Genomic DNA, 14556 nt, shown 5'->3' with positions numbered 1-14556 from the left:
CTCAATGAGCTTGGGAACACCTCGGTATTCCTCTGTAAATCTTGCTGGGGAAAGGGCCTGTTTTTCTTACCATTTGAACTACGTGACAAGGCGAGGCATAAGAGGAACCCAGTATTAGTGTGTCTTTCACTAGAACAAAGTGACTCAGCTTGTTTGAGAAGATGAAGATCAAGGCTACTTCCTCTTTAGAAACTACTAAAGCAGCTCCATCCAGCTGAGGATTCAATCGTCCAGCTGACTGATCGAAGTGGGACAGATCGCTGCTCGCTCGCCTACAAACACGTAAGTAATAAAAACATATTGAAGAATATATGTTGTGTTTTAATTGATACATTAATACAATTAATACATTATTGTATGTTCATACATTAAAATCGTACTTTTATATTTCTCGTTCTCCCGCTCTAGACAAGATGAATATCGCTGTCTTTATCATCTTCATGGCCACTCTTGCCCTTGTCGATGTCCGTTTAACTCCTGAAGAGTGTAACGGATACTTAAATCGGTTCAACAGATTTCTTTGCAAGCATGTCTTCCAGGATGGTGCCATTCCAGCAAATTTGGCTGCCTGGACAACGTGAGTTAAATGGTTAAGTCAATACGCTTATTTAGAAAGGCATTTGCATAAGATGGAGATTCATATTAACTGCATTTTAAGGCAGGACTGTTTCATTTAGGTACCACACTACTGATTCTGTTATAAGTGTTATACTTTATCAATGCCATTTACTTTGCAGTGAAAACATTATCTTGTTTATACAGGTACCTAAGGGACTATGGCCTCTGCAACGGCAGATTTAGATTTACTCAGTCCTTCATGTCGTGGAACACCTTTAGAAACAAGCGTTTCTGTCAACGCGATACATGTTCATGGATACAATGTGCCAGTTCCAATCCCACACACCTTTACGATGTCAGTGTCGAATACCAAGCCAACACCTGCAGGGCTACAAGAGTAGACACACATAATAAGTTTGTGATTGTGGATTGTGAGTTAGTTGGTCAACGATGCAGTCCTATCCATTTTGCTTATTCTCGCCCGGATAATCCAAACTGGACTCGTCCACCCCCGTGTTAGAGGAGTTAAAACGTTTTTAGAGGCGTTAGAAGACATTGGAGTCCAGTTCTAAATCTCTGTCAAGTTTAGCTTAATTAGGCCTTTTTTGCTTACATGAAAACTTGTTTATGTGTTCTTATGCTGCATTATAACACCTGTTACTTATTGACCTCGGTCATTATAACTTGTGGCTACATGGCATTAACACGTAGATTCTCGGCTATTTTCAATTTAATCAGAAAACTATACACACACCTGTTTGTTGAAAGTTTATCGTCATCTTACCTCAAAGGTAATTGGTTGATTGTCTAAAGTAAAATGTTGGTTATCATTTTTTGTGATGTGTCAATTCAGATAATTGTCAGTCTGTGAAAATCTGTCAAACTAGACTAAGCGTTATTTGACCCAAAAAGGTCACATATCAAAGGATCTACCAAGCACCATCAAAAGTTTCCTTTCTAAGAGTTTAATATTCCCCACAACTGTGTACTTTCTCTGTTACTGAAAATGTTTGTGAAGCTGTATTCAAATCCTGTTTGTGTTGCTTTAAATATTGTCAAATAAATGGCTTGAAGCTGCATCAATCAATATTTTTACGAGTAATATGTACTTTTGTGCGATACAGAAACATTTCCACCTCTGAAATTTGTAGTTTTCCGACTTTAAGCTCATTGTTTTAGTGTTAAGGCAAATGTAAGTACAAAAGAGAAAGCATGACTATTTGATGAAGACTGTCAAGCCTTAAACTTGGTTTATTGTTCCAAAAAATATGCAAATAATATTTTCATATTTTAGATGTAAGACTAAAGATTAATGGTGACACTTTTTTTAATATGATTCGTCTGGCTGCTTTTATATGTTTTTAAATGATGGCTTGTTAATTATTTACATCCCCTTTGAAACAAGGCTCATGTTGCAATGAGGAAACAGTATTTACTTCATATTCTGCCAGGTAACCAATCAGCTTTATTATCCAGGTAATAGAAAATAAGGAAATACTAATATATGTTCTGGAAAATGCATGTTATTATCATTAATATGGGGTCAAAGATTGAACATGTTTCAGTATTACAAGGATCTCACTAAACATATGTATTGCACCTTTCAACAACATGGCAATTCAATAGACTGAAAGGGTGTAAGAAATGAAAGACAACAGGTAACTAAGGGTGACTCAAAAGGAAAATGTATAACCAAAATTATATAACATTATTCTCCTTATCATCAAAATGGATGCCAAATGTGACAGAAGTGTGAATATTAATCAAAGATGACATGGACGGTATATTTCTCAACCGGCTGCAGAGAGAAAGGCTTGAGATAAAGGAGATGAAGTTGGCCCCCAAAGCACCGGGTACATGTTATTGCTCATGGACGTTTTGGTTAACAGTTTTCACCACAACAGGCACAAACCACATTCCAGAAAATGTGGTTTAATGCAAGGACCCCAGGTTCAAGTTCTTGTGAGGAACTGACGCTTTTCTGCTTGAGAGGAACTTGTTCTTGAATATTTACAAAGATTATGGTTTCAGATTATGATTTCCTGCTCTGTTGCTGTGAAGTTGCAGAGGCACTCTTTTATAAGCAAGGTAAATAAGTTTGCTATTGGAATTTACACTTCTACAATACTAGAAGTGAGTGAGAAATATTTGGAAAAAGAAGAAAAGTGTCAGCATGTGACATACACTGTATATATGTAAAGGAGGGGGGAAGGGTGGAAATGTAGGAAGAGAGAAAGGGTTCTTCTAAATCGAGGAGAGAGCGTGATGGGCAATCAAGAGCCAAACTACTCAAGTTTAAAAGGTTAAAATAATCTATTATTGGACATAAAAACTTGACTAAAAACTAAAACTACTTAAAATACAATCAAAACAATTTCACAAGCTAAAAGGGCTTAAAAGTTCTTTAAAATCCAGGCACACGATGAGGGGGGGGACACTTCTGCACACCGCCCGCTCCTCCAGCTTGGCTCCCACTCTAAAAACAGACAAACAGCAGTCACTTGTCTTTTAAGGACAAATCAGGTATTTCGTTGGACAGTAGTTACTCACGAAATAAGGGCTCTAAACTCTGCCCTCTTGTGTCCTTGGCTTCACACTCTGGACTGCCGTTTGTCTCTTGATATTTTCTGTCTGCTCGGCTGCGTATCCTCCTGTCTTCTTCCTTTGTGCTCCTGCTCTCCTGTGTTCTCTCTCCATTTATAGGTCGGCCATGATTGGCCCCAGGTGCTGCTAATTGTCCCAGTCATCATGGTGGAAGTAGGTTAAAACATTTCAAATAAAAGCATGCTTAAAAGTAAAACCAGATAAACTTCAACAGTGTCAACACTTCAAAAATAAAAAAACACAATAAAATCATAATAAAAAGTATGAAACACACAAAAACCAAGCAATATAATTAAAATACTTCGCCATGTGACATACACACCTGGTATTTCCTCACACACAATAAGTAATGCTTATGGGTTTCCATCTGTGGCACCTGTGACATCTTTGGTCAACACTTGATGGCAGACTTTCTTCATTTACTGTCTACCATTACTTCAGAACCCATTGTCATGTACTATTAGGCCTTTTTATTAACATATGCCCAATTGGATATTCCTTACAAAATTGCACTTATAATCAGATGTTGTCCATCCAGATTTTGTTACAATCATCACCGGTACTATGCTTACAGTATATGACTGGCCACTGGTTCATTAATGTATAGGTTATTTAAAATCAACATTAAGCTTCAGTAATAACACCAGGAGAGACCATGAGAAAAGAAAGAGACAAATATGTTTTTCTCTAGGTATCCTTAACAATGTGGTAATGTATTTTCCTCTAAAAGCAAATGAAGCAGGTTTCATTTCACCACATATCTATATATAATGTAACATAAACATTTTGTTTTCACTCTTTTTACTTCTCATTTGTTAAATAATTTTATCATCATGAGTCTCTTAAATGTGTCTGTCTACTGATGATCAAGTTATGTATTTAATTTCCTTATTCAACATGTCTTAAGGTATAAAGTGAGATGACATAGGGTTAGGGATCATTTGTTATTATTAAGGGTTATAGGGCTATTCTCTAGATATTTTCAGAGTTTTGTTAAAAAATACATAAATAAAACATGATAGAATAGAATATAGATATAGATAGAGATATAGATATAGATATAGATATAGAATCGGAGGGATTAGTAAATCTGCTGCTGTTGGGTCTTTATCTTTCAATGCGAAACAAGGAAGTGCAGCTTCAAAGGCCATGACTGGGTCCTTTTAAAATCTTCAACCCTTCTTATAATGAACCTATTCCTTATATTTCATTTGGATGGTTATTTGGCATAATATATCATTTATTATACATTGGATTTCAACTTACACCTGGTATTTGATTTCAGTTTTGAGGGAGACTAAACAAATTGAGTTCTGTTTTTTTGACAAACAAACAAACACTAACTTCCTTACTCAAATATTCTCCTTCTCCCGCTCTAGAAAGCATGACCACCACTGCCCTGATCCTCCTCACGATTGCTTTTGCCTTTGTTGCGATCAATCCACCTTGCCGGACGATAAGGAATAACAATGCGTACAACAGCTTTTCTAGAAAACACATCCTTCGGGACCGATTTGACAGAAGGAACTACAATGAATGGGAAAGGTGAGTTAGGTCTTATGACTTATGTGAGTTCAAGTCAGTGTGTTAATTTAATATGGTTTTTAATAAGATCAAGATTCATATTAATATCATGTACAGTGAGAATTGTTTTATAACGCAACTGCTTTATGAACATGCCTTGTGTTGTACTTTGTCCACGGCATTTACTTTGCAATCAAATCAAATCAAATCAAATCAAGTTTTATTTATAAAGCACATTTAAAAGCGATTTTTGGTCGAGCCAAAGTGCTGTACATGTAATAAAAACACATTACTACAATCACAATAAAAGACAATAAATTACAACAGATATATATAAAAAAAAACACAGGGAAAAGTCAGGAGTCGTGCTCCGCTCTAACTAGAAGGCAATGATCTCGTTGTGCAGATACATCGAGAACCATGGACTCACCGACAGACCTCTGCAGTCCTTCTTCAGGAGCGGGGATGAGGAAAGAGTCACGGACATCTGTAATGGCAAAGGACAACCGCTAGAAAGTAGTAGATACCGAGCTAACTTATGTATGTACACAAGATTTCTGGTATATCATGTCACATTGAATCAAAATAACAGGGTTACAAATTTATATTATGAGACACAATTTGTGGTTTTGGCTTGTGATGTTGTGGTAAACCGATGCCTTCCTGTTCATTTTGAGAGGTACACCAGACAAGTGCCAAACCGGTCAGTTGCACCCTGTCAACCTCGGTAGAGAAGAAACGTTTTTTTCTTACATGAAAACATGTTATTTTGGATATCTGTTACATATTTGAGCCTGGTTATTATAACAAGTTGTTACATTAAGGAGATGACTTGTGATAAACGTATCATATTAAACATATTTACTGATAATTACATTCAGTTATTCTCAAGTCAGAAACGTTACACTTGTGTGTTTGTTGAAACTAAATGGTCACATGATGTCAAAGTGAATTGGTTTCTCTCTTTATTGAACTGTTGGTTATACTTTTCTGTGATGCGTTAAATTCATAGTATTGTTATTGTGTAAAAAACTCTTAAACTCGTGTTTTTTGTTACATTTTACTACAAAATCTTTGTGAAAATGTAATCAAATCCTGAAGTGTTGCTTTGTATATGTGTCAAATTAATTAATTGAAGCTGCATTAATCAATATGTTTTATTTTAACATTGAATTATGTGCTTTTGTGCTATTAAAAGATATTCCCCACCCTTGCAAGTCTTTAGAGTTTCTATTGTATTTGTTTGGACATTTCTATGGTATGGTATTTCTAAAATTCCAACTGTGGATGATAACAGGTAATGATTTCCTTCTCTGTTGCTGTTAAGGTGCAGAGTACCTCTTTCTAAAGCTTTGTAAATACGGTTGCTAATGGAGTATTCTAATGTGCTATGGGTGATACACTACAAGTGAGCAATATTTGCAAAGTGTCAGTATGAAACGTAACTACAGCTTATTTCTCTAATACAAAATAGGTACTGCTTGGGTTTTCCATCTGTGGCACCTGTGTGTGTGTTGGTCAACACTTGATGACAGACTTTCTTCATTTACTGTCTATCATTACTACAGAAGCCTATGTTAAAAAGGTATTTACAATTAGGAACATTATTAACATACTGTATGCTGCACTTATAAATGGATATACATTTACAATACACAAACTGATATTTGGATGTAAAGATTCTTTTTTTTTGCAGTGCGAGTTTGATGTACACTTCACAGCAAGTTAAATACACACAGTGTGGAGAAACGTGTGTGTGGCTTTCTGGATCTACAGTTGAAGCGTTCTGCGTGGTCTTAAACAAACTGAGACTTTGATTTTTGATTCTGTATTTTTTCGTCTTTGGGCCTTATGTTTAAGGTTGTACAAAGATTGTTTTAGGTTTAAGGTTGAATGGATACTGTCCATCAATGCAAATGCAGCAGCAAGGCTTTTAACTTGCACACGGAAATATGACCACATTTCCCCCATTTTGGCTTCGCTCCATTGGCTGCAGTATTGTATTGGCTAATACATTTTAGGATTCATTTCAAAATCCTTTTATTTACTTTTAAATCCCTAAATGGCATGACCCCACCATATCGTTCTGAGCTGCTACACCCCAACACGCCCAAACGCCCTCTCAGGTCAGCTGATCAACTGCTCCTGAATGTGCCCAGGTCGAAGCTCTTTTAGATTGTTGCTTTTATTGCTTTAAATTGTCTATTGTTTTTACTTGTACTTGTTTTATGGAGTGTGAGCTGTGCTGTGTGACTTTGTATATGTTTTTGTTTGCTTATTTGACTGTACACTACTTTGGTCTGGAGGTTTTAAAGTGCTTTGTACAGTAAATAAAGCTGTATTGTATTGTATCTATATTTTGTTACAAGCAACACTGGTCCCCTAAATAATGATTATATGCTAATGATATGCTTATATGGCAGGACACTGCTTCATTAAAGGTGGGGTAGGTAAGTTTGAGAAACCGGCTCGAGATACACTTTTTGTTATATTCCATGGAATGCTCTTAACATCCCGATAGCAATGAATATCTTAAATGCTTTGACAAAAAATCCATGAAAAAATGTCATCTGTGGAAGCCGTAGTACTGTAAAAAGCACGACCAATCATTTTAGCCGGCCCGGCTAAAATAACTGGATGGCCTACCTGCCTGTCAGCCTTCCATCTGTGCACAAACTTATCTCGTGCCCTCATTGGTCATGTGCACGTTCGTGTGTGTTGGAGGAGGGGCTCTGTAAGGAAGTGGCAGATTTTTTCCAGCTGTGTATTTTCAAATTCTAGCGCACTCGAGCTGGTTTCTCCAAAATTACCTACCCCACCTTTAATGTATAGGTGATTTAAAATCGGCGTAATAAGCTTCAGTAAAAACACCAGGAGAGACGCTGTATTTCTTTATGTACCAAGATCCTTTAAGGGACAGAGTCCAGTGAATCTCTATCTGATACAACTCGAGCCACCTTTGCAAGTTTGAGATGAAGCAGGTGAGTTTTGAATACTGTAATACAAATAGGTTCGCTAGTATCAAAGTAGCACTTCTTGACATTTGAATAAATGGGACCTTCTCCACGTCTTCATTTCTCGCTCCATGTGTCTTCCATTGATGCATTATCAGGCAGGTTAGACATCTAAGTTGAGAAGTTGTTGCAATGAGATGGAGCTTTGAATTGAAATGCACAACACTCAATATATTAAGATATTCAAGAAACAGAAAACAAGAAACTCACTTTCAACTTTGCAGCATAATGAGTTTAATAAAGCAATGATTGAAGAAGACATTTTTAGTCTTGATTTTATGATTCTATGAGCAACAGTTTTTTGTTTCATTACATTTTAACATGTCATGGTGATAGATATTCAGTTTATAGAGAGCTCAGATCTTTTTCAGTCCCCCTCAAGCAGGAATGACGACAGAGATACAGATTCTCACATTTCAGTGACTAAAAACCCACTGAATGTTGTATGATAGTCTGTTCCCGAAACATAGGATTTCGCAACCAGGCGCACATACACCTGGTCTCCTTGCTCCAGCTGCAGGAACACTGCGTTTCCTCCATTATTGTAGTAGTATGAACCGTAATCATGGGTCAGGAGCACTAACTCACTGTTCTTGTAGAGCTTTAAGATGTTGCCATAGCCCCCTCCATTATGATAGAAGATGGTAAAGTAATAAACACCTGCAACCGGGGCAACAAAGATACCTGTGGAAACAACAGAGTGTTGGTCACATTTATTTTGATAAAAAAGTCAAATAACAAACCTTTAGTGGTCTTAAGCACTTAATTGTTTTGCCTACCAACCAAATACACCAAAAACAAGTTAATGGTTAGTACAGTTTCAGCACATTCTTAGACCTCTGTTTTATCAAACAGGATAGAAGAAGGGTTTTGTTTTTTTTGTCCTTGTTTAAGCATATCAGGTGGAATTTAGCAGCATGCAGACGACTGAGTTTTACCTGTGTATGGACTGTAGGCGGCTCCAATGTTTGTGATCTCCTTTATGTAGATTAAAGTTGTGTCAGTGCTGAAGGGTCCAATCTTTTTTTCTCCTCCTCCTGTTGCTGCACTGAATACGACCGTCTTCTTTTCTGTACAAAGCAAAACAGTGTAACCATATTATTATTATTGTAATTATTATTTTGTGCAGTATTTACTTATTTTTTTAATTGACTTTACCTTTGTTCAGTTCAAGAATCTGGGTTTCACTCTTCTTCAGTCTCGTTTTGGTGTCTTTCAGCTGGGTTTCAGTGTCCATCAGTCTCGTTTTGGTGTCTTTCAGCTGGGTTTCAGTGTCCATCACTCTCGTTTCGGTGTCTTTCAGCTGGGTTTCAGTGTCCATCACTCTCGTTTTGGTGTCTTTCAGCTGGGTTTCAGTGTCCATCACTCTCGTTTTGGTGTCATTCAGCTGGGTTTCAGTGTCCATCAGTCTCGTTTCGGTGTCTTTCAGCTGGGTTTCAGTGTCCATCAGTCTCGTTTCGGTGTCTTTCAGCTGGGTTTCAGTGTCCATCACTCTCGTTTCGGTGTCTTTCAGCTGGGTTTCAGTGTCCATCAGTCTCGTTTCGGTGTCATTCAGCTGGGTTTCAGTCACCATCACTCTCGTTTTGGTGTCGTTCAGCTGGGTTTCAGTGTCCATCACTCTCGTTTTGGTGTCGTTCAGCTGGGTTTCAGTGTCCATCACTCTCGTTTCGGTGTCGTTCAGCTGGGTTTCAGTGTCCATCACTCTCGTTTTGGTGTCGTTCAGCTGGGTTTCAGTGTCCATCACTCTCGTTTTGGTGTCTTTCAGCAGGGTTTCAGTGTCCATGAGCCTTGTTTCACTATCTTTCATCCTGGTCTCCATAACTCTTAATTTCTCACTTACTGCACCAAACTCTCTCAGGAGGTTGCACATGTCAGGATAGCGTTCCTCTGTTTCAGGATAATCTAATATAGTAGTATTACCATCATCCTGGGCTAAAATCAGGCCGCAAAACAGCGACACAATCAGTAAAATGGTCAAACTCATCTTCAAGTTGATACAAAGTCGCTCAGTCCTGAACTCTGAATGATGTGATCCCTCTGACTGCTTTTATATTGTCTAGAAACCTGTTAATGTTTAAAATCAGCTTTGAAACTAAGTTGTTTTGCAATAAGAAAACCCTATTAACAGCGTGTTCTAGCAATCAGTTAATTACTGACATCCTAGAGAAAGATTAACAGAATTATGTTTCAAATATTACCTGTTTTCAAAGTAACCCTGCAACGGTGCATGTGTTTCAAAGGCAGACGCAGAGCACCAAGAAATAAAGTGAATCCCTTTCAATGCTTTCATAAGAAACAATGACATGAGTAGTGATAGCCGAAATAATTTACAATAGAAGGAACTGCCTATGTTGATTTTAAAGTCAAGTACTAAATAATACATTAATATATTTTATTTATTTTTTACCGGATATATGTATATGTGTAGATTATTTATCCCAACAAGGTCGTTTATTACGTTTCAGTCATAGATGCTCACATTTGAGTAATCAAGTAACAGTTTTGATGTTATGTCATAGATGTCTACGTATTGCTTTGTAGAGATATCTACTGAAATTAGCATCTTAACTGACTAGGCTGGCAAATCCTGTCTTGTAATACCACTTGTTCCAGAGCTGCCCCGAGAGGTTTTCAATCACCTTACATCCAGGGTCCATGTGCTTATTGACAGTTAGTTTATTGGAGTAAATTCAAAGGGTTGAAAAAGAGTATTGGGTCTTTTTGATCCTTGTGATTCTTCGTCCTTGAATTTGGTCCAATAAACCTGCGATCAAAGCACACGGATCTTACAGTCTCTGGTTAGTTGCACAAACACAGAAATGTCTAATGTAAACTTTAGGCCCACGCAAAGATCCTCTGACACCTAATTTATCTTGGCATCACACTTTGTTTGCGTCTTAGTAATTCATTGGACTTCCGCTGGATTTCCAGACAACCAACAAGGAATGAGGATATAATGAATGATCTGACTCAGAATCGTGATCTTTGACACACAGCCCTGTTTAGTGGCACACACACACAAAGGTAACATAAACTAAAGGCCTGCATGAATATTATTAGATAGCAAGCTTTGAGTCACAGCAGGTTGGTCAACTTTGGTCTGATGATTGTACATTTAGATTGTAAGGACCCCCAATTAGAGGTGAAATGCTGCCCCCTCCTTGTTTGGAGGATAGCAGTGAAATATTCATTTTTTAAAGGGCCCATGTCATGGCCATTTCCACTGATCATAATTACATTGTTGAGGTATACTAAAATAGATTTATACTGTGCAATTTTCCAAACTCACATTGGTTTCGCATACAGCATCTCTGTCAAGCATGTGTATTCAGCAGTATTCACTTTCTCCACTAAACGACTCGTTGGAGCTCTTGCCCCCCCCTCCCTGTGAGCCTAGTGTGCTCCGATTGGTCAGCTCGGCCACTCGTTCTGATTAGTCAACCACCAGAGAGGCTGCGCCCATGTCAGTGCTTTTCCCGGCTGCTCTCAGCGTAACATCAGTCTTATCATGGCGTCGGTACAGCGGTATATTTTATATACATATATATTTTTAACTGTTGTTATAGAAGAGTGTGACGGCCCCAGGGCCTTTGTCTTACGATGGGGTGGAGCTGAAGAGGCTAATCAGCACGATCACGGACACCTCCGGACACAGTCTCTCTCCAAAGCGGCTGCAGGAAGACTAACTCTGCGATCCTCTCAACCACCTATCTCTGCATTTACCACAATAAATGTGCCGTGGTTTTGTAAACTCGTGTATGTCTCCTTGTCTTTCCGTTGTGGCCTACGAGCTACTCTCATAACAAAGAGTAAGTTATTTTTACCCGTTATAAACTACTACTGTTTGATGAGAAATCAAATCATGGTTTGCTATATATGAATTCAGGGAAGAAAGGATAGGCCTACTAAGTATTTCCATTAAACTTTATTTTTAGAAATGTACAAAATGAACATAAATATACATATATACACACGGTATATCATTCATTCCTCCTCCTCGCATCTTGACCAGTCGGTGCGGTGCCTTTTAGCACGAGCCCTCAGTAGTAGTCGAAGTCCCTTCCCCGTCATGGATTGTCCGCCAGGATCTGGCTGGACGAAATCAAATGCAAATCACAAAATATTAGAGAAACTTAGTTGTTTTAGATTCGTTAGTAGTAGTTGTGTAATGAACAGCTTGCCTGCTAATATGCTAACCTAGCTTTGTTTACCTTGGTAGCTAACACGATATGAACGTTAGCTTGGAGGAAAGGCAACTATAATGCAGTGTAATAAAACTACTATGAACAAAAGCTAGTGGTTCATATTAGGCTAGCAATAACGTGTTTATAATTGCAATCGTATACGGGTATTCTGCTACCATACAATGTAACTTGCATGAATACATTGTTTTGCGCTAGCATACAGCTAGCCTCGTTAGCTACATGCAGTATATGTACGGTCACAATGTACGGTAAATCACAGTACAATATACTGTATGAGTATTCCGTGTGTGTGACTGCAGACATTCTCCTGCCATGACAAACATGTAAGGCCATCTGCTGACATTGTAGTTGATATATTTAAACGCTAGCAACGTAGCATCACAAAAATGTTTTTCCGACCAAAACTAGCTCTAGCTCCGTGTGTTAGATCGCTACGCCAGCTATAATGTAATTAAGTTTCGCGACTGACCGGCAAATCACCCGGAGTATACTGTCAATAGGTATTTTGTGTGTGAATGCAGACATTCTCCTGCTATGAGATACATGTATGCAAGGCCATCTGCTGATATTAGAGTTGATATATGGAAACTCTAGCAACTTAGTTAGCACAGTTAGCACTGTGTCAATGGCTTAGCAGTCCAACACAGTTTACACATTTAAACAGTCTTGTTTGATAAATACACAAATAACAATGCAAACTTACAGGTTGTATACCCAGATCTTCCCCTGCTCCAAACGGTCCAAACAAGCTGTGCATATCCGGCCTCAAACTGGGCAATGTTTTGGAAGCTTTCGTCTGTGAAATGCCGGTTCTTCGAACCTCTGGAGGAGGAACACGCCGCTGCTGGTGTGGCCATAGCTCTTCGGGATTGGTCCATTTCGTTCCGGGTACCGCATGACATCAGGCGGTACCCGGAACTAAATGGAAGACTCAAATGGGCAGTGACGTATCTCCAACGAGGCGTTTTGGGGAGGTATTTTCTGTGTTAGAGTTTTACTCGCTACAGGGTGTACTTTGAGGGTTTTGACTCTGCACACCGTTTACATGCATAAAAACCTTCATAACACACAAGGGGACGGGTAATAACCGGAAAAGCATGACATGGGAGCTTTAACTATCACCTCTGACACCTCGCTTTCTTGGCAGAAGCCTTTGTTTTCTTCTAAATTATTGACTGGAGCTACACTGGAATTTTCTGGCCAAGCAACAAGGAATGAGGATATAACAAATGATCAAGTCAACAATAATTTATCTTTTACTCATCACTTTTCTTTCTTGGCATTACACTTTGTTTTTTTCTAGTCAGGCAACAAGGAAGGAGGATGTAGTTTATCATGTAACTCATAATCATTGATTTTAATCTTTGATACTACAATGACAAACTATGGTGCTAAAACTTTCGAGGCTGTCTGAATGAATGCAAATGTTTATGGGTTTGGTTAATATACGTATACTGTTCCTGGAGCTTAGAGTCGATCTCTTGTTCTTCTTGTTGCAGGTTTCCTAAATAATGTTGCTAGGACTATTGAAATACTTGCTTCGTCTTCTAACGTCTAAGAGGCTGAAAATGTATTGTGGTATGGTGCAAGATTAGTGGCAAAAGACCAAAATAAGCTAATAGTAGAGTTAATATTAAACTTGCTGATATTGTGATTTGTGTTACATAGATAATAGGCGCTGTGGAGATGCACCTGTGTATGACATGTGTTGTTTTAGGGTTATAGACATGTTATATAGTTACATTTGAAAACATATTGAAGAATGTTTTAATTTTAATTTTAATTTAAAGGTAAAAAAGAAAGAAAATTCAAATTTGAAACTTCTATCACACGCTTTTTTTTACACATTAATACATTATTGTATGTTGAAACATTAACAACTAAAACCTTTCTTACTTATATATTTATCATTCTCCCGCTCTAGAAAAGATGAACATCGCTGTCTTTATCATCTTCATGGCCACTCTTGCCCTTGTTGATGGTTTAACTCCTTCATATTGTGAAATGGTACAAGATCCGCACGACAGATTTCTTTGCAAACACGTCCTTCAGGAGAGCATTGGTGACAAAACAGATAAGGCTGACTGGGAAAGGTGAGTTAAATGGTTAAGTCAATATGTTTATTTAGAAATGCATTTGCATAAGATGGAGATTCATATTCACTACATTTAAAGGCAGGACTGTTTCATTTAGGTACCACACTACTGATTATGTCAATGACTTTATCAATGCTATTTACTCTTCAGTGAAACAATAAATCTTGTTTATACAGGTACATAGAGAAGTATTGCCTCTGCCGGAGACCAAGTCAGACCTTCATGTTGAAAGACACTGTCAAAAAGATCTGTCAAGGCTATGAAAACCATACGGTCTATACATGTAGTGAAGTCAATCCGAATAACCAAATGACTATATGTACCAGTAACTCACCCATCACCCTTTACAAGGTCCAAGTCGACACCAGCACCTGCAGGGTTACACATCTAACCCGAAAACAACTCTATGGGATTGTGGGCTGTCAGAATGTTAATAACCTATGCCTTCCTGTCCATTTTGATCGGACGGAGAATATCAGGCTAGACTGGAAAGGTCAACCCTGTCGTTAGAGTTTAACGACAGGGTTAAACTCTAACGACAGAGGGGTTAGAAGA

General features: G+C 38.1%; 1 protein-coding gene and 1 long non-coding RNA gene across 2 annotated transcripts; one reads left to right on the top strand and one right to left on the bottom strand.

Annotated features, from left to right (window-relative positions):
* Positions 1-184: 184 nt before the first annotated feature.
* On the top strand, positions 185-13887 carry LOC117498030. The gene is made up of 2 exons (XR_004557524.1): positions 185-282; positions 13830-13887. It is a non-coding gene; the product is annotated as an uncharacterized LOC117498030 (long non-coding RNA).
* LOC117498020 (myosin-3-like) lies at positions 7573-9695 on the bottom strand. Its single transcript, XM_034150067.1, has 3 exons — positions 8859-9695; positions 8639-8770; positions 7573-8384 (listed from the first exon to the last, which is right to left on the bottom strand). The coding sequence occupies exons 1-3, from the start codon at positions 9682-9684 to the stop codon at positions 8110-8112; spliced, it is 1233 nt and encodes a 410-aa protein (XP_034005958.1). The 5' UTR covers positions 9685-9695; the 3' UTR covers positions 7573-8109.
* Positions 13888-14556: the final 669 nt, after the last annotated feature.

The sequence above is a fragment of the Trematomus bernacchii genome, unplaced genomic scaffold, assembly GCF_902827165.1.
Source record: "Trematomus bernacchii unplaced genomic scaffold, fTreBer1.1, whole genome shotgun sequence".
Lineage (NCBI taxonomy): Eukaryota > Metazoa > Chordata > Actinopteri > Perciformes > Nototheniidae > Trematomus > Trematomus bernacchii.
This window is presented reverse-complemented; position numbering and strand designations above follow the sequence as displayed.

Bases quoted from the DNA above. Each gene is read 5' to 3' on its own strand.
- LOC117498020 (XM_034150067.1), bottom strand. From the start codon at position 9,684: ATGAGTTTGACCATTTTACTGATTGTGTCGCTGTTTTGCGGCCTGATT. The intron at 8,771-8,858 runs GTAAAGTCAATT...TGCTTTGTACAG, and splicing joins GATTCTTGAACTGAACAAAG to AAAAGAAGACGGTCGTATTC. The intron at 8,385-8,638 runs GTAAAACTCAGT...TTGTTTCCACAG, and splicing joins CGCCTACAGTCCATACACAG to GTATCTTTGTTGCCCCGGTT.